Source organism: Bubalus bubalis, chromosome 17 (assembly GCF_019923935.1).
Source record: "Bubalus bubalis isolate 160015118507 breed Murrah chromosome 17, NDDB_SH_1, whole genome shotgun sequence".
NCBI lineage: Eukaryota > Metazoa > Chordata > Mammalia > Artiodactyla > Bovidae > Bubalus > Bubalus bubalis.
In genome coordinates, this window is record NC_059173.1 from 17,317,085 (window position 1) to 17,338,129 (window position 21,045).

At 41.5% G+C, this 21,045-nt stretch overlaps 1 protein-coding gene across 2 annotated transcripts in view; it reads left to right on the forward strand.

The window, feature by feature from the left end:
• The first annotated feature begins 17,382 nt into the window (after window positions 1-17,382).
• LOC102394157 (BRCA1 associated protein) overlaps window positions 17,383-21,045 on the forward strand; it is a 31,528-nt gene continuing 27,865 nt past the window's right edge. Inside the window, exons 1-3 of one of the 2 annotated variants that reach the window (XM_006060975.3) lie at window positions 17,383-17,650; window positions 19,527-19,688; window positions 20,674-20,872. In XM_006060975.3, the coding sequence (XP_006061037.1) occupies window positions 17,569-17,650; window positions 19,527-19,688; window positions 20,674-20,872 (443 nt within the window). In that variant the 5' untranslated portion in view covers window positions 17,383-17,568. The remainder of the gene's footprint in view (window positions 17,651-19,526; window positions 19,689-20,673; window positions 20,873-21,045) is intronic. The other variant, XM_025267078.2, reaches the window with a different exon arrangement.

Sequence of the window (21,045 nt, forward strand, 5' to 3'; positions counted from 1 at the left end):
ATATTATACACACACACACACACACATTTCACAACAATTTCATGTTATTGTTAAGTTACTCTTCTGCTGCTGCTAAGTCGCTTCAGTTGTGTCCAACTCTGTGCGACCCCATAGACGGCAGCCCACCAGGCTCCGCCGTCCCTGAGATTCTCCAGGCAAGAACACTGGAGTGGGTTGCCATTTCCTTCTCCAATGCACGAAAGTGAAAAGTGAAAGTGAAGTCGCTCAGTCGTGTCCGACTCTAGCGACCCCATGGACTGCAGCCTATCAGGCTCCTCTGTCCATGGGATTTTCTAGGCAAAAGTACTGGAGTGGGGTGCCATTGCCTTCTCCGGTTAAGTTACTCAGTCATATCCAATTCTCTGTGAGCCCATGGACTGCAGCATGCCAGGCTTTCCTGTCCTTTACTATCTCCCAGAGTTTGCTCAAACTCATGTCCATTGAGGCAGTGACGCCATCCAACCATCTTAACCTCTGTCATCTCCTTCTTCTCCTGTCCTCGTCTTTCCCAACAGCTTTATTGAAATACAATTCACACATCACACAGCTGACCCACTTAACTGTAGAATTCAGTGCTTCTTAATATATTCATAAAGTTATACCACCATCACCACAGTCAGTTTTAGAACATTTTCATCACCCTAAAAAGAAACCCATATCCATTAGCAGTCGCTACTCATTTGGCGCCCCCACCACCCCAATACTCCTAGACCTAGAAAATAACAACTTTACTTTCTGTTTCTAAAGATTTACCCGTTCTGGATACTTCATATAAGTAGAACTGTATATTATGTGGTCTTTTTGTACTGGCTTCGTTCTATCACTTAGCATAAGGTTTTCTATGTGTATTTATATACTTAAATACAAGCTTATTTAAATATTTAAATTGTAAAAACACATAACATCAAATTTACTATTTTAAGCCCTCTGAGTGACATTAGGTACATTCATTGTTGTGCAATCAAACCCACCATCCATCCACAGAACTTGACTATATTTTAAATTATATTTTAGCAGGGTTATTGTGAAGGTATGTGAGTTAATATAAATAAAGAGCTTAGAACAATGCATAGTCCAGAGAAAGGCTCAATGTTATCACTGCGTTAAGCAAGCTTTCTGATCAAAGCCATTATGTAACAATTTCAGCGTCATACAAACAATAGCTTATGGAGGGGCTGAGTATATAATATTTTTATTTTTCATTCATGCAGTTAAAATTGAGTACCTAGGGATGGAAGAAATAGCTTAAAATCTTATAAGGGGTTATCAGGTTTTCTATTCTTTATTTTTAGTTTAACCAATTTAATGGATGAGTGTTGCATCCACTATTCTAGACAAAAAGAATATGGAAAATATGTTTATAACTCACAATTTCAGGGCAAAGTCTCCCAAATTCTTGTAAGAAATCTTCTGTTGTTATCTCTGCTCTCATAAATTTCATCCAGGGCCCATTTTCGCCACCTGAGATCAAGGCCTTCACTATAGTTCCAGAAGGGATATGACTCTGTACCTCCCACTCTACCAAAAGTGAAACACATGGTAAATGAAACGATATATGGACAAACAGCTGAAGTTTGGGGAGCAGGGTAGTTACCATACAGGTTCTGTGGCATCACTGTGGTGCCAGGTGGGTTCTATTGGGAATTCAGAGAAATTCAGGAAATGGAAAATCTCAGCCTTAGAGCTCCCAGGGAACAGCAGTAACAATCTGTGTGACTGAGGGGACGCTGCTGCCAAGCATCAGTCCATGCCACCAGCTTGAGATGATGCTGGACACTACATTATGAATTTTCTTCCCTGGTCTCTTATTAGCTGGTTCATATGTATTAGGTCACTCACATGATCCTGGCACATGGTTAGGAAGTACATGAGGGAATAAACCAGATTTTGACAGCACTCCAAAACAAGCCCTTCATTTTGTAAGCTGTAGTAATCCTTCAGGGCAGTGTAGCCGGTACACTGAAACATTCACTTGGGGGTGTTGTTTTGTAGAATAAAGAAGAAAATTTTGGTCCACAGAGAGCTAAGGCAGTGGGTGGTGGATCAGTATTGTTTCTATTGTGAGCATTTGTATAGGAGTTGCTTTTTTTTTTTTAACAAAGATGTTTCTTTCTACAATACAGCTGCTATGGGGCAAAAATATATATAGCATTCATAATGATATCTAAGACCTAGTAAACTTTATACATCTTCTTTCAATAAAGCAGTGCCTTGCATTGAAAATATTTCAGACAATATAGAAAGGTTTAAAAAAGAAAGTAAAATGACAAAGTAATCCCATTCTTCAGAAATCACCAATGTGACCAACTCAGAATGTCTTTTGAGAACAGCAAAACTTATAAAACTCAATCCAAATAATAATACCTCTTTAATTTTAGAACTAAAGTTAGAGCAATTTTTAGGATCTTAAGAGTTGGCAAGCATGCAAGCAAAGGGGCACTCTCCTATGCTGTTGATGGGGGTGTAAATAAGCACAGCCTCTATGGAGTGCAACATTTTATTTTACTTTTAAATATTTATTTATTCATTTGGCTACACCAGGTCTTAATTGTGGCACACAGGATCTTCATTGTGGCAGGTAGGATCTTTAATTTTAACAGGCCAACTCTTAGTTGTGGCATATGGGATCTAGTTCCCTGACCAGGGATTGAACCTGGGTCCCCTGCATTGGGAGCGCAGAGTTTTAGCCACCAGACCACCAGGGAAGTCCCGAATACAATATTTTAAATGTACAGTTACATTTGATGTGATAATTCTGCTTTCAGGAATTTCTCCCACAGATGTATTTATAAAAGTAAGCAAAAATTATGTACATGGCTATTGGGCAGAACTGCTCATAACAAAAACTAGAAACTTACATGTATGTTAATTAAGGGCTGGTTAAATCAACCATGGTACACCCATATAATGGAATACTATGTAAATGTTGAAATGTATAAACTAGGCCAAAGGTCAGAAAATTATGGCCTGGGGGCCAAATCTGTCTCCCATCTGTTTTTTTTGTAAATAAAGTTTTATTGGAACACAACCACACCTACTTGTTTACCACTGTCCAGGGCTGTTTCTGGTTCTAACACTAGAGCTGAATAGTTGTGATAGAGCCATTATGGCCCTGAAAGTCTATCTAGTCCTTGACAGAAAGAGTTTGCTAATCCCTGAACTAGACCTATGCCTACTGATGTGGAAAAGTTGCAAAGATATTATACTGAGTCAAAAAAAAAGAAAATGTACTGAACAGTTTGTACAGTATGATTCAGTTTTGGTATGCAAATTTTCCACACACATACACAAACACACACACACCCATTCTCAAATACATACATGAAATTTTTTGAAATATAAACAATAAACTTTTCACAGTGATAACGAATGAAGTCTGGAACTGACTGAAAAGTAGTGGAGGAGCAAGCAGGAAATTTATCTTCATAGTTTATATACTTTTAGAACTGACTATTCAATAAATGAGACTGTCATAATGAGTTTCTATAAGGAAAAAATTTAATTAAATCTCTTTTTCATACCACCACAAAAATTCCCAACAGATTAAATACCCTAATCAGAAAAAACTCCAAAACAATACAGAACATCTTTATTTGAATATATTTTTCTTAGCCAAGACTCATAAAACTCAAGACATAGAAAAAAACACAGATGATTTTCTTGATATCAAAAAATGAAAACTCTTGTACAGCAAAAACATTATCATAACATTATCATAAAATAAAAGAGAAGCCCCAGAACAGAGAAATATTTGCATGTGATATGACAAAATTATTATTGCAAATCAACAATAAAAATGAGCATTTCACAGAAAGGGAAAACTGACCAATTAATATACAGAAAAAGCATTCAACCTGAATATTAAAATAACATACAGAGGGAGAAAAACACAGAGATAGCCTTTTATCCATCACACTGACAAAAATTAAGCAGTCTGATCATATGACACTCCCTGAATGCTATGCTAAAATGTTTGGGCTGTACTCTTATTTAATTTTGTGTGTACACTGATTTTATAGTAAACTAATAGCTGAAATCAGGGCCTTGCAAACTTTCTGAGAAGGGCCACAGATGGACACTATGTAAATGAATGAACATGGCTGTGTTCCAACACAACTTCATTTTTATGGATACTGAAATTAGAATTTTGTATAATTTCCAAATGCCACAGAATAATATTCTTGTTTTGACATTTTTAATTATTTCAAAACATAAAAACCATTCTTGGCTGATGAACTATACAAAACCATACAACAGACCAGATTTGGTCCACAGGCTATAGCTGACTGACTGACCTCTGGCTTAAATGTAAAAAAAAGTATGCCATTAAAAAAAAAAAAAAAAAGTATGCCATAGAGGTGATCTGAATTCTAGTACTTGTTGCTCCAGTAACCCTTGATATGGGTCATTTTGTTTTATCTTGGATGGCAGTTTTTAAATATTTATTTATTTATTATTGACTGCATCATGTCTTACTTGCGGCAGGTGGATCTCTGTTGTAGCACTTGGGATTAATTGCCCTGAGGCATGTGGGGTCTTAATTCCCCGACTGAGATCAAACCCAAATCTCCTGCATTGTAAGGCAGATTATTAACTACCACTGACCACCAGGAAAGTCCCATAGGTCTTTTTAACGAATAAATAACATTAGGAGTTCCAGTCAAGAAAAACAACAAGGAGAAAGTAGAAGGTATTATTATTTCCTGCTTTATCCATCCAACAAACCTTTACTGAATGAACACGTGAACCAGCTCTGAGCTGACACTGGAAAAGTGAAGTTAACACATCCCAGACCCATGGTCCCCAATTCTAACTGCCCCACAGAGGAGATAGGAACACATCCCATAGCCAGCTAAAACACCCCTTGGTGTTAAGCTGAACTGGAAAGCTGCTATCCAGGGACATTTTGCCAGGGAAGGAGGTCAGAGGAGTCTTGACAGAAGAGAAGTCAATAATAACAACCACCATCTGATTTACTGAGGGCTCAAAGATTTTAGGCACCATGCTAAACACCATACCATTTAACTAGTCATTAAAGTATAGGTAGGATTTGAGCACACAGAGGAGGCAGGGAAGGGTAGCTGCCAGCAGGTGGAACAGAACTTGCAAAGGTGCAGGGGTGCAGATGTGTTTAAAGAACATCAAACGGTTGAAATGTGAGCACATGTGGGAAGTTGTGTGATACAAGGGTATGTAGGCTAATTGTAAGAGGCCCCTAATGCCAGACAAAAGCTTCCCAACTTAATCTAAGAGACAGAGTGCAGGCACTCAAGGATTTGAAGCAGGAGAGTGAAGGGGTAAGATGTGTGTATGTGTGGGGTTATTTTGGCATCATGTGAGATCTTGGTTCCCTGACCAGGGATCAAACTCTCACCCCCTGCAGTGAAAGCATGGAGTCCTAACCTCTGGACAGCGAGAGAAGTCCCAGATGCATGTTTTAGAAAACTAATTCTGGGGGCTGTGTGGAGGGTGGTGCAAAAAAGCCAAAGGACCAGAGTCATAGAGAGGACGCAGGTAGCTGATATGATTTCAAAGGTAGAACAAGTCGGGGATTTAAACTTGGGCAGAGGCCATGGGAGTGGAGAGAAGCAAGTAGCTTCTCAAGATATTCTGGAGAAAGTCAAGAAAACTCTTGCGCAGTGATCTTTATGTTTCCAAGCAGGAAGGATTGGGGTAGGGGAGTACAATGACTCAGGGAGTATGGAACAGGCCTGGGGTAAATGCAAGAAGAATAAGAGTGGAGGAAAAGAAAAGCTTAGGGCTCAGCTTAGAGCTGAAGCAATTAAAAGGAAACAAAAAAGGCTCACCTCAGCAGTTTGTATACCCAGGTAATTTTTTGACCAAGGTCACAGAAAAACTGAACTTAGGTTGACTTAGCATGGAGAACTGCCTAATCAGCCAGCAGTACAGGTCAAAAAGAAAGGTCCATCTCCATTCCTGCTGGCTGTAATGATAATGTGACAGCAAGAGATGAAGCAGCCAGCAGAGACCATACGGTAAGACTGGAAATGAACAATACCCATAGCAGAATGACACTATAGAAAGAGCCCACAGCTCTGATATCATATAGCAACATACTAGCCCAGACCACATACCTAGCTTTCATATACAAAATAAATCAACTTCTGCCTTCTTCAGTCACTGTTCTGTTAGGAAGGACAGATAAAGAAATGATCAGAACCTATAGGTTTGATTTTATAGTAATAAAAGCAGGTGTAGAGGGAGGTTGGTGGAAGAGGAAAGTCCCCCCTTTTATCCTTCTGGCCACCTCTGTCTCCTGCCTCCTTCTTCTCTTCTCTGTATAACTCTGTGAACATCTCTGAGCAGTCCAGTTGTGGAGTGCACATAAGGAAGTGACTACTGGCTAGCCCACTCTCTCCACTATTGATTCCACCTCATCTCATTTGGGTCACCTCTAACTCCCTTCTCCCTCTTCTCTTCTCCATGTAATGCTGTGAACCTCTCTGAGTGACCCTCACAGTAGAGAAACTTTTCATCTTTAACGTAGATGTTTTATCAATGGTGCTGTATAGAAGGAGAAGTTTTGAAACTACTGTGAAAATAAGACCGATAACTGGAAGCAGGAGGCTTAAGTCCAAACCCTGACTCCAGGGAACTCCTGACTCCAAGGAACATTAATTGACAGGAGCTCATCAAACGCCTCCATACCGACACTGAGACCAAGCACCACACAAGGGCCAACAAGTTCCAGGGCAAGACATACCAAGCAAATTCTCCAGCAACAAAGGAACACGGCCCTGGGCTTCAAGATACAGGCTGCCCAAAGTCACCCCAAAACCATAGACATCTCATAACTCATTACTGGACATTTCATTGCACTCCAGAGAGAAGAAATACAGCTCCACCCACCAGAACACCGACACAAGCTTCCCTAACCAGGAAACCTTGACAAGACACCTGTACAAACCCACACACAGCGAGGAAACGCCACAATAAAGAGAACTCCACAAACTGCCAGAATACAGAAAGGACACCCCCAAATCAGCAATTTAAACAAGATGAAGAGACAGAGGAATACCCAGCAGATAAAGGAACAGGATAAATGCCCACCAAACCAAACAAAAGAGGAAGAGATAGGGAATCTACCTGATAAAGAATTCCGAATAATGATAGTGCAATTGATCCAAAATCTTGAAATTAAAATGGAATCACAGATAAATAGCCTGGAGACAAGGATTGAGAAGATGCAAGAAAGGTTTAACAAGGACCTAGAAGAAATAAAGAAGAGTCAATACATAATGAATAATGCAATAAATGAAATTAAAAACACTCTGGAGGCAACAAATAGTAGAATAACAGAGGCAGAAGATAGGATTAGTGAATTAGAAGATAGAATGGTAGAAATAAATGAATCAGAGAGGATAAAAGAAAAACGAATTAAAAGAAATGAGGACAATCTCAGAGACCTCCAGGACAATATTAAATGCTACAACATTCGAATCATAGGGGTCCCAGAAGAAGAAGACAAAAAGAAAGACCATGAGAAAATACTTGAGGAGATAATAGTTGAAAACTTCCCTAAAATGGGGAAGGAAATAATCACCCAAGTCCAAGAAACCCAGAGAGTCCCAAACAGGATAAACCCAAGGCGAAACACCCCAAGACACATATTAATCAAATTAACAAAGATCAAACACAAAGAACAAATATTAAAAGCAGCAAGGGAAAAACAACAAATAACACACAAGGGGATTCCCATAAGGATAACAGCTGATCTTTCAATAGAAACTCTTCAAGCCAGGAGGGAATGGCAAGACATACTTAAAATGATGAAAGAAAATAACCTACAGCCCAGATTATTGTACCCAGCAAGGATCTCATTCAAGGATGAAGGAGAAATCAAAAGCTTTTCAGACAAGCAAAAGCTGAGAGAATTCTGCACCACCAAACCAGCTCTCCAACAAATACTAAAGGATATTCTCTAGACAGGAAACACAAAAACGGTGTATAAATTTGAACCCAAAACAATAAAGTAAATGGCAACGGGATCATACTTATCAGTAATTACCTTAAACGTAAATGGGTTGAATGCCCCAACCAAAAGACAAAGACTGGCTGAATGGATACAAAAACAAGACCCCTACATATGTTGTCTACAAGAGACCCACCTCAAAACAGGGGACACATACAGACTGAAAGTGAAGGGCTGGAAAAAGATTTTCCATGCAAATAGGGACCAAAAGAAAGCAGGAGTAGCAATACTCATATCAGATAAAATAGACTTTAAAACAAAGGCTGTGAAAAGAGACAAAGAAGGTCACTACATAATGATCAAAGGATCAATCCAAGAAGAAGATATAACAATTATAAATATATATGCACCCAACACAGGAGCACCGCAGTATGTACGACAAATGCTAACAAGTATGAAAGGAGAAATTAACAATAACACAATAATAGTGGGAGACTTTAATACCCCACTCACACCTATGGATAGATCAACTAAACAGAAAATTAACAAGGAAACACAAACTTGAAACGATACAATAGACCAGTTAGACCTAGTTGATATCTATAGGACATTTCATCCCAAAACAATGAATTTCACCTTTTTCTCAAGCACACATGGAACCTTCTCCAGGAGAGATCACATCCTGGACCATAAAGCTAGCCTTGGTAAATTCAAAAAAACAGAAATCATTCCAAGCATCTTTTCTGACCACAATGCAGTAAGATTAGATCTCAATTACCGGAGAAAAACTATTAAAAATTCCAACATATGGAGGCTGAACAACACGCTGCTGAATAACCAACAAATCACAGAAGAAATCAAAAAAGAAATAAAAATTTGCATAGAAACGAATGAAAATGAAAACACAACAGCCCAAAACCTGTGGGACACGGTAAAAGCAGTCCTAAGGGGAAAGTTCATAGCAATACAGGCACACCTCAAGAAACAAGAAAAAAGTCAAATAAATAACCTAACTCTACACCTAAAGCAACTAGAAAAGGAAGAAATGAAGAACCCCAGGGTTAGTAGAAGGAAAGAAATCTTAAAAATTAGAGCAGAAATAAATGCAAAAGAAACCAAAGAGACCATAGCAAAAATCAACGAAACCAAAAGCTGGTTCTTTGAAAGGATAAAGAAAATTGACAAACCATTAGCCAGACTTGTCAAGAAACAAAGGGAGAAAAATCAAATCAATAAAATTAGAAATGAAAATGGAGAGATCACAACAGACAACACAGAAATACAAAGGATCATAAGAGACTACTATCAACAATTATATGCCAATAAAATGGACAACGTGGAAGAAATGGACAAATTCTTAGGAAAGTACAACTTTCCAAAACTGGACCAGGAAGAAATAGAAAATCTTAACAGACCCATCACAAGCACGGAAATTGAAACTGTAATCAAAAATCTTCCAGCAAACAAAAGCCCAGGTCCAGATGGCTTCACAGCTGAATTCTACCAAAAATTTAGAGAAGAGCTAACACCCATCCTGCTCAAACTCTTCCAGAAAATTGCAGAGGAAGGTAAACTTCCAAACTCATTCTATGAGGCCACCATCACCCTAATACCAAAACCTGACAAAGATCCCACAAAAAAAGAAAACTACAGGCCAATATCACTGATGAACATAGATGCAAAAATCCTTAACAAAATTCTAGCAATCAGAATCTAACAACACATTAAAAAGATCATACACCATGACCAAGTGGGCTTTATCCCAGGGACACAAGGATTCTTCAATATCCGCAAATCAATCAATGTAATACACCACATTAACAAATTGAAAAATAAAAACCATATGATTATCTCAATAGATGCAGAGAAAGCCTTTGACAAAATTCAACATCCATTTATGATCAAAACTCTCCAGAAAGCAGGAATAGAAGGAACATACCTCAACATAATAAAAGCTATATATGACAAACCCACAGCAAACATTATCCTCAATGGTGAAAAATTGAAAGCATTTCCTCTAAAGTCAGGAACAAGACAAGGGTGCCCACTTTCACCATTACTATTCAACATAGTTTTGGAAGTTTTGGCCACAGCAATCAGAGCAGAAAAAGAAAGAAAAGGAATCCAAATTGGAAAAGAAGAAGTAAAACTCTCACTATTTGCAGATGACATGATCCTCTACATATAAAACCCTAAAGACTCCACCAGAAAATTACTAGAACTAATCAATGACTATAGTAAAGTTGCAGGATATAAAATCAACATCCAGAAATCCCTTGCATTCCTATACACTAATAATGAGAAAACAGAAAGAGAAATTAAGGAAACAATTCCATTCACCATTGCAACGGAAAGAAAAAAATACTTAGGAATATATCTACCTAAAGAAACTAAAGACCTATATATAGAAAACTATAAAACACTGGTGAAAGAAATCAAAGAGGACACTAATAAATGGAGAAATATACCATGTTCATGGCATTGGAAGAATCAATATAGTGAAAATGAGTATACTACCCAAAGCAATTTATAGATTCAATGCAATCCCTATCAAGCTACCAACAGTATTCTTCACAGAGCTAGAACAAATAATTTCACAATTTATATGGAAATACAAAAAACCTCGAATAGCCAAAGCGATCTTGAGAAAGAAGAATGAAACTGGAGGAATCAACCTACCTGACTTCAGGCTCTACTACAAAGCCACAGTTATCAAGACAGTATGGTACTGGCACAAAGACAGAAATATAGATCAATGGAACAAAATAGAAAGCCCAGAGATAAATCCATGCACATATGGACACCTCATCTTTGACAAAGGAGGCAAGAATATACAATGGATTAAAGACAATCTCTTTAACAAGTGGTGCTGGGAAATCTGGTCAACCACTTGTAAAAGAATGAAACTAGAATACTTTCTAACACCATACACAAAAATAAGCTCAAAATGGATTAAAGATCTCAACGTAAGACCAGAAACTATAAAACTCCTAGAGGAGAACATAGGCAAAACACTCTGACATACATCACAGCAGGATCCTCTATGACCCACCTCCCAGAATATTGGAAATAAAAGCAAAAATAAACAAATGGGACCTATTTAACCTTAAAAGCTTCTGCACATCAAAGGAAACTATTAGCAAGGTGAAAGACAGCCTTCAGAATGGGAGAAAATAATAGCAAATGAAGCAACTGACAAACAACTAATCTCAAAAATATACAAGCAACTCCTACAGCTCAACTCCAGAAAAATAAATGACCCAATCAAAAAATGGGCCAAAGAACTAAATAGACATTTCTCCAAAGAAGACATACAGATGGCTAACAAACAGATGAAAAGATGCTCAACATCACTCATTATCAGAGAAATGCAAATCAAAACCACTATGAGGTACCATTTCACACTAGTCAGAATGGCTACGATCCAAAAGTCTACAAATAATAAATGCTGGAGAGGGTGTGGAGAAAAGGGAACCCTCTTACACTGTTGGTGGGAATGCAAACTAGTACAGCCACTATGGAGAACAGTGTGGAGATTGCTTAAAAAACTGGAAATAGAACTGCCTTATGACCCAGCAATCCCACTGCTGGGCATACACACTGAGGAAACCAGAAGAGAAAGAGACACGTGTACCCCAATGTTCATCGCAGCACTGTTTATAATAGCCAGGACATGGAAGCAACCTAGATGTCCATCAGCAGATGAATGGATAAGAAAGCTATGGTACATATACACAATGGAGTATTACTCAGCCATTAAAAAGAATACATTTGAATCAGTTCTAATGAGGTGGATGAAACTGGAGCCTATTATACAGAGTGAAGTAAGCCAGAAAGAAAAACACCAATACAGTATACTAACGCATATATATGGAATTTAGAAAGATGGTAACGATAACCCTGTGTACGAGACAGCAAAAGAGACACTGATGTATAGAACAGTCTTATGGACTCTGTGGGAGAGGGAGAGGGTGGGAAGATTTGGGAGAATGGCATTGAAACATGTAAAAGATCATGTATGAAACGAGTTGCCAGTCCAGGTTTGATGCACGATACTGGATGCTTGGGGCTAGTGCACTGGGACGACCCAGAGGGATGGTATGGGGAGGGAGGAGGGAGGAGGGTGCAGGATGGGGAACACGTGTATACCTGTGGCGGATTCATTTTGATACTTGGCAAAACTAATACAATTATGTAAAGTTTAAAAATAAAATAAAATAAAAAAAAAAACAAAAAAGCAGGGAGGGGAGATTACAGCATTCAGAAGCAGTTCTCAGGGAAAGGTAATTCAATTCTACCCATAACAATGACAGTTCATCATTTATTGAGAATTTCAGATGAGCCAAGCACTCATTCTGCTAATTGAGTGCTTTCTATGAATGATCTCACTTAATGCTCCCCAAACCCCAAAGAAGTATGTACTATCATTAGCATTACTCTAATGATGAGGAAACTGACTCAGAGAAGTGAAACCACTTGCCCAAGATCCTCAGCAGCACTACTGTTGCTTGGAATTTGATTCAAGAGCAAGAATAGCACCCACTGAGGCACACTGTCATCTCCCCTCACCACCTCCTTTCCCCCACCCCCACACACCCCAGTCTCTAAAGGTGAAGGAGAATGAAGAGCTCACCTGCGGCCACTCTCCCTGGAGAAGGAAGCAGAACTCCGCCCATGTCAAAAATCACTGCTCTGTAGGGGCTGCCTCCAGAATGTGTCCATCTCCAGGCTCCCGGGTGCCTGCCCTGGACGTGTTTCAGGAAGGCCGCCCGCCAAGCCCGCTGGAGCCAGGAGGACTGCAGAAGCTGCCTTAGGCACATGTTGGGGCCAAGGCTGTGAAGCAGAAACAGGACATGATTAGCCTTCACTGCCTCCAAGCAGACCTCCGTCCTGGCACCCAGGGTGCCACCAGCATGTCTACTCTGACTTCCAACCAGCATTTCAGACACAACCAGAGCTGAACTCACTGTCTCTGCCCTCCATGACAACTCCTTTCCTAAGGTCCTTGGCCCAGCAAAGGGCTCCACCATTTCCCCAGCAACCCAAGCTAGACAATTGGACTCACCCCAGTCCCCCAGCCACACACCTCCATTCTGGTGCTTGGTGCGACCAGTCTTTCCTCTGGAAGAGTTCGATCTACCTCTCCACTCACTGTGTGATCTCACCCACAGACCTTTGTAGCAGCCTCCTAAGTGGTCCCCTTGCCTCTTCATTCAAAATTGCAAATTTGATCATGTCCTACCCCCATTTAAAATCTCCAGTGACTCTCCATCATACTCACAATAAACTCTCAGCTCCTCAAGCTGCCTGAAAAGGCCGAGACCCTCTTCTCCCCTTTGGGCAGCAGCTCTCCTTTGTACTTCACCTTAGCCTGGGTGATCTCGACACTCACTTCCATGTAAGGCTGTTGCCCTGGCCTGAATGCTCCCTTCCATCCATTACCTGGATAACTGCCCATTGTCCCTCAGGTTGTAGTTTGCCTGTCACTTCCTTCATGAAACCTCTTCTGGCCACCAGAAGAGGCAGATGAGCAGTCTCTCCTGTACTCTCTCAGGGTGCCCTGTACTCACCTCCTCCTAGCACTCACGATGCCACCACACTATCATCCCTCCTACAGAGCAGGGCGATGACCTCCTGATCTTCACTGCCTCTTTTCTAAACTTACTTTCAACAAGTTCAGGGGAAAGAAAAACATACATATAACAGGTACATGTATACATAGATATACAAACATTTTCACATGAATAGACATAAATGTGGCAAAATGTTAATAATTAGTCTCAGTGAAGAGCGTGTGATGAAAGGTATATGAGAGATCATTGTACTATTATTTCAATTTTTTTTAGGTCTGAAATAAAAACCTGGGAAAAAGAACAACAAAAAATTCTACTTGCAGTCAGTTCCACTTGAAAATCTTGAAGTTTCTCATGTGATGTCTATGGTTAAAAAACCAAGAAGCCAGTTAGAGCAAAACAGGTTGGTAAGACAGCCTGCATGTTGATGGGAGTCACCTCAGTGCCACCATAAGGACTAAATAAAGTATGAAGAATCTAAAGAAAGAATTCTTAGGAAGTAAAAGTTCAAGATGATATAACGTGTTTCTTATGTAGTTGGAAATTTGCTGGACTGGGGCACGAATGCTGAAATGAAAAGGTAGATTGATTTGCATTTTGGGTTTTACTTATGTTCTGTGCCAAGGCCAAAGTCAATGACGGAAGGAGAAATTTATTTATAGGTTCCAAAAGTGTTAACAAGTTCTGTATGAGGGCTTAACAGAGATGAAAAGGGCTGACTTTCATACTGAAGGGGTGACTTTTATTCTCATTGAAGACACTGTCCTCCTTATACTCCAGTTAATGGATGAGTGGGCTCCCACAACTAGCTGCTTCTTCCTTCCAACTAGAGATGATGGTCTATTCTTACTTCCCAGTGCTCTCTTCAGAGCAGGAAAAGGTTGTGATTTCTCATACCATACATCCTGGTAACTCCATGGTACCTGCCCACTGACTGGAATGCCTCTGCCTGGTTTGTGTGTGTTAATTGCTCAGTTGTGTCCAACTCTTTGTGACCCCATGGACTGTAGCCTTCCAGGCTTCTCTGTCCATGGAATTCTCCAGGCAAGAATACTAGAGTGGGTTGCCATTCTCTTCTCCAGAGGAACTTCCCAACCCAGGGATCGAACCCTGGTCTCCTGCATCGCAGGCAGATTCACCATTTGAGCTACAGGGAGGTCTGCTTTATTTGCTAGTAAATTTCCACTCATTTTTACATCACAGCATCAGCTTTATCTCCTCTAGAGAGGCTAGTCTTTCTTTTTCTTGGAAGACTCTGATACTAATTTTTTTTTCCACTTTCACTGCTTCTTATCCATACCTTCACTAGACAACTTACCCCATCATAGTTCTTCTTTTGACTCTATCTACTCCTCTACATGTAAACTTGTTAAGGAAAGGCCTTATTTTATTTTCATGTCTATCTCTCCCTTAGGACCTGGCATAATATCTAGACACGTAGCAGGTGCTCAGTAAAAACATGAGTTGGAGGAGTTCCCTTGGCTTCCCTAGTGGCTCAGACAGTAAAGAATCTGCCTGCAATGCAGGAGACCTGCAGATCCCTGGGTTGGGGAGATCCCTTAGAGAAGGGAATGGCTACCCACTCCAGTATTCTTGCCTGGAGAATCCCATGGTCAGTGGAGCCTGGTGGGCTACAATCCATAGGGTTGCAAAGAGTCAGACACGACTGAACCAACAACACTTCCTGGGCACCTAATAGGATTTCCGGCTTTCACTGCTGTGGCCCTGGTTGAGTCCCTGGTCAAGGAACAGAGATCCTGCAAGGTGTGTGGCAAGGCCAAAAATTAGAATAGAAATATGAGTTGGAATGATGAATAAACTGGATGAATCAGAAAACAGGGCAACACAGGTGGCAGGCATAGTATTTGGCAGCTACAGAGTACTGTAACAAGCCCATTTTGCCCATCTCTAGTGAGTAGTTCTCTGGAACTGGCATCTTCCTTCTCCACCGTAAACAATATTCATCTTCTCTCTCTCTGCCTCTCAGTATGTGTAATGTAGATGTGCTACCTAAATTATACTTTCATAAACATGCACACAGTGTGAAAAAGTGAAAGTGTTAGTTGCTCAGTTGTGTCTGACTCTTTGCAAGCCCATGGACCAGGCTCCTAAGTCCATGGGATTCTCCAGGAAAGAATACTAGAGTGGGTTGCCATTCCCTTCTTCAAGGAATCTTCCCAACCCAGGGATTGAATCCATGCCTCCCGCATTGCAGGCAGATTCTTTACCATCTGAGCCACTAGAGAAGGCCAGTTGCTGCATATTAAAGAGATGGTTTAGTAGAGATTGAGTGTTGGCTCTGGAATCAGATTCCCTGCATTCAAAGTCTAGCTCTGCCGCTTACTTACTTGTGAGATCCTGAGCAAGTGACTCTCTCTGAGCCTCAGGTTCCTCCTCCATAAAATGGGAAAAATTATAGTACCTGTCTCATGAAGTTATTCTTACTACTACATAAAGTATGTATTAATAAAGCACTCAAGTTATTACCTGGCACACCATTAAATGTTATCTGCTACTGTAATATACTATTAAAAAAAGTTCACATGAGATCTCATATATTATATACATATAGTGGGATGCATATGACATATACAGTTCCACAAAAATCAGCAACTGCCACTGCGGGGAATTTTGGCCCCAAGGGGACATCTGGGAATGTCTGGAGACATTTTGGTGGTCACCAGTTGGAGGTACTACTGGTACCAAGTAGGTCAGGCCAGGGATGGTGCTAACTATTCCATTAAATGTAGGACATACACACAACCCAAAGGCTTAGTGAGTCCAATAATGTTAACAGTGCAGAGGTTGAGAAATCATGATATAAAGTGTACACTGAAACTAATTCATAGTGTGCAGTCATAATGTATAAACATCAGGTGGTCAAGATATGGATTTGTAGTCCACACACCTACGTATGTCCAGGACACAGTGTGTGCTATGACACACTTACATGTCATGATAACATATATCGATTAGCATCCTGTCACATATATGCTATATATGTATTGATTGTGGCCCTCCATGTTCACGTGCCAAAGGCAAGTCTGTTGTTCAGCGGCTAAGTCCTTTCGCACTCCTTGCTACGCCATGGATTGCAGGACACCAGGTTTCCCTGTCCTTCACTATCTCCCAGTTTGCTCAAACTCATGTCCGCTAGGTCGGTGATGCATCCAACCCTCTCATCCTCTGTCGCCCCCTTCTCCTCCTGTCCTCAATCTCAAGTCTGGGATATTGAAAAGAATGCGGACTCTCAGAAAAATTAATGTAAACAGTCACAGCCTCTACTTGCTTCATCCGCATAGCTGTATAAGGATATCACACAATTTTATGAAAAACCTCGCTCAAGGTCACACAACTAGGGACAAGGTCAAATCCATAAGAACGGGAGTTGGGTGTTCATCTTATTCACCAATGTATCCCCACCACCCCAACAGTCCCTACTCCCTATTGGCCCTCAGAGAAAGAAGCGGATTCATCTCTATGCCTCAGAGCACCGATCTGTAAAGCGTGGCCGACCCAAAGCAACCCTGCCTACAGTTGGAGCGAGAGATCAAACAGGACAAAAAGAAGCCAGAGCTCTCTGCAGGGTGCAGGTGGCTCGGACAATTGGGAGACCTCGCGGAGTCAGAGACCCCTCGCCGTCAGATGAGCTGGGCTAAGAACGAGGTCTCTCAGGTAGGCTAACTCAGGTCTGGACGCAAACCCACCGATCCGCCTAATGAAAGCCCAGCTCCCGAGATTGCCGTGACGTGCCTCCTCCACGATTTCTTCCAGATTCCGTACGCAGGGTGCTGGCTCACCTCAGCGAAAACACACCAGTCACGTGGCTACGGCCACACCCAATCAAAGAGCGCGCTGGCCCGCGCATGCGTAACCTCACAGGACAACGACGGCGGCCGGGAGGCGGAAGTGGAGGTTGTTGTGGCTCAAAGGGTTGCTCGCGGAGGTGCTGCTGCTGCTGAGGCGGTGGCGGCGCTGCCCGCCCTGGGCCTCTCTACCTTTAGGCTCGCCTCCCAGCCTCGCCTGAGCCCGCCGGGGCCTTCGCCGGCCAGCGGCTGCCCTATGAGTGTGTCACTAGTTGTCATCCGCCTGGAGCTCGCAGAACACTCGCCGGTCCCCGCCGGCTTCGGCTTCAGCGCTGCCGGTGAGTCCGCGGCCTCGCCGCCTCCCCCGTGGCCCGCGCCTGGGCCCCGGGGCGCGTCCTTTCAGAGTCTGAGTCCGGGCAAGGGCCTCCGCTTCAGGAGGAAGCCGAGAAGTGGTTGGGATCCCTCTCATCCCCCCACCATCCTTGGGAAGTCTCTTCCCAGGTGTCACCTGTGGGAAGTCTTTGCCGGTCCCTCCTTCCTTGTGCCTTCCCACCGGGACTTTGTTTATATTTGGCGCGTCGCACTCTCCAACCTGGGTGAGAGCCTAGATGTGCGAATTGATTTTCTCTAGACTGCCGTCTCTGGGGTCGCACAGAGTCGGACACGACTGAAGCGACTTAGCAGCAGCAGCAGCAGCAGCAGCAGCAGCAGGCTTTATGAAGGCAGACAGGGAATCCCCAGCACGCTGACGGCTTCTGGTTTAATTAAATTCTTCCTCTTTGAAAAACCATCCATTTGGGCGCCCTGCGGCAGTAGTTATAATTATAACTGAAAATGTGTACACTTCCTATATCCAAGCACTGTACTAAACACCTCGTGTGCACACTTTTTGTATCTTCATACAACCTAATTAGTTTTATGGGTGTATGAGGCTTTTACAAACTGGAACTGAAGCCCTGGGATTAAGTGCCTTACCCAGGATCATCTATCTGTGGCAAAACTGGAATTCTGCCTCAGAGAGCTGGACTTAAGAGTCTGAGCTCACTAACAAAAAAAAAAAAGAGTCTGAGCTCTTCATTGCCAGTCACACAGCCTCCTCCTGGGAAATGCAGGTATGGCTCTGTTCCTTGAACAGCCAGCAACGCATCATTCATTCAAGGAATACTTGATGAGTGCTCACTCTCTGTTGAGCTTTAGTTTTGTGCGGAAAGAGACATGGTCCCTGCTTTAAGGGCACCAGCAATTCACTTCAGTTCATGGAGATAAATTAGGTAAATAATTACAGGATAAATGTAGGATACAGCTGTGACAAATGTACAGTAAGGGAAGGTAGAAAGCTGGCAAGGAGTTTGGAAAGCTATCATGAGAGGATGTGTTTGGTTTGGGGAAGAGGCCTGGGGCTGGTAGGGATGGTCTTGTGGGAAACTTGCCTGAGTGTGTGAATTTTTGAGCTGCAAACTAAAGACTGAATATAATTAAATAGGCTACTGAGTTCTGAAAGTCGAATTAATTGACATAAGCGACATATACATTTTTACATGGGTCAGTCATTGAGTCATTAATTTATTCAACATATCTTTAAAGAGCTTCCAGTGTGTGCCAGGCACTGTGATGTAAGTACTGAGGATACAGTGATGGGCAAAACAGGCTTGATCTTTCTTCACATAAAGCTTATATTAAGGATATTTCTGTCAAATCTCCAAATTCATTTTGCATTTTTATTATTTAATTAATCATTTTTATTATTTAATTATTTAATCATTCATTTAGTGATTTAAGAAAATGATCACAGTTTTTCAGGACAAGGTGGGATTAGGCTAACCCAGGTTGTTAAGAAGACTAACCCTAAAAGTTTTGTTGATTAGTGGACTTGATGCCCTCATTTGGGGTCCAACACAGTTTCACTGTACAAGTGTTACTAAAATGTTGGTTCATCTGAGCAGGATCACTATCAAAGCTCTTATCTCCTTCATTTGCTTTAAAATGCACTCTTTCCACTAGGACCACCGTGCATTTCAGAGTTTATTGCCCTGGGCATTAACTGACTGTCAATACTGCAGAGCCCCAGAGATGAGTGAGAAGGACCTTGCAAAAGGCATCTTATAGTCTTGGGGGAAGGCAGCAGAGAGAAAAAGGAAACCTGTGGATGGATACATTGAGAGTGGAAAGAGGCTTGTTTTATTATCAGATATTAATTATTCATGTATTCTTTAGTTGGGGAAATGTCTGATGAGGAGATCCAAAAGAAGACACTAGCTTCAGCTGTAGCCTGTTTAGAAGGGAAGTCACCAGGGGAGAAAGCAGCAATCATACATCAGCATCTTGGTCGTCGAGAAATGACAGATGTGATCATTGAGACCATGAAGGCCAACCCAGGTATGCTTTCCAGAACCCTAGGCTATCTTCTGTAAGGTAAACTCATGGTTGCTTGTGTTGGAGTGGTGTTCAGTGAGCCTGTGATCAAGACCTCTGGCATACTTTAGCTTTTACTGCCTATGTTCCTTACATGAAGCTGTCAGGGTGGATTTCAGTTTCTCTAAATATTTCTTCTAAATTACTCATAACAAGCTAGGTTGACAACTCGCCTCAGTGAGGAGAGCTACTTAGCACGTAGGTCTGTGGCGATTCATGTTGAATCCAGATAAGCATGTTGTGACTCCCCCTGCTCTGCCAGCTCGCTCCATCCAGGGGAGTGGATGTGTATTGCATCTCCAGTGTGGAGAACTGGTAGGTTGGTTTTCAAACTTTCAAACAGCCCTGAATATTTGTCCCACTTAGGAGTGCATAGCTCAGTTGGTAAAGAATCCACCTGCAATGCAGGAGACCCTGGTTCAATTCCCAGGTTGGGAAGATCCACTGGAGAAGGGATAGGCTACCTACCCCAGGATTCTTGGGCTTCTCTTGTGGCTCAGCTGGTAAAGAATCTGCCTGCAATGCAGGAGACCTGGGTTCGATCCCTGGGTTGGGAAGATCCCCTGGAGAAGGGAGAGGCTACCCACTCCAGTATTCTGGCCTGGAGAATTCTGTGGACTGTATAGTCCATAGGGTCGCAAAGAGTCGGACACAACTGAGCGACTTACACTTTCAGAAGTGCATGATGGAAGACACCTGCCTTATTATGGTACTTCTCAATGTAAAGTCGACATCCTTCAGTTTCTGAGGGTGTTAATGACATGGGGGCAGGGAGAGTGGGGGCAAAGAGTACTTTCAAGTTGTGATGTCCCCAAAACTCGGCTGTTCTGTGAATGCAATTCTTAATGCAATTTCTCTTTCACTCTGACTTAAAATTCTCATCTAATTGGAATCCTTCCACATATTTCATATCAGTTTATAAATCTACTAACTTTTTGGTTTGTGAAAGATGAGCCAGAAGCTACAGTGGAAGAAAGGAAATCTTCAGAAGCATCCCTCACTGCACAGAGAAGTAAAGATACAAGTAAAGAAGGTGTAAATGCTGCTCTTGATTCTCCATCCAAGCAGCTTCCAGATCAGATTTCCTTCTTCAGTGGAAACCCCTCAGTTGAAATAGTTCATGGTATTATGCATCTGTACAAGACAAAGTAAGAAAATCCTTTTCTCTTTTGAGTTTGTCTGTTTTTTGCCATAGGGTGGAGAAAATATTCTTGCCCTGAAGAGAAGGATTATTTTAAGCTTTGTTCAAAGGGTTAGTACTTTCATATATTGTGTGTTAAATTCTTAGATATTTTCTTAAGAATTCTTAGATATTTTATAT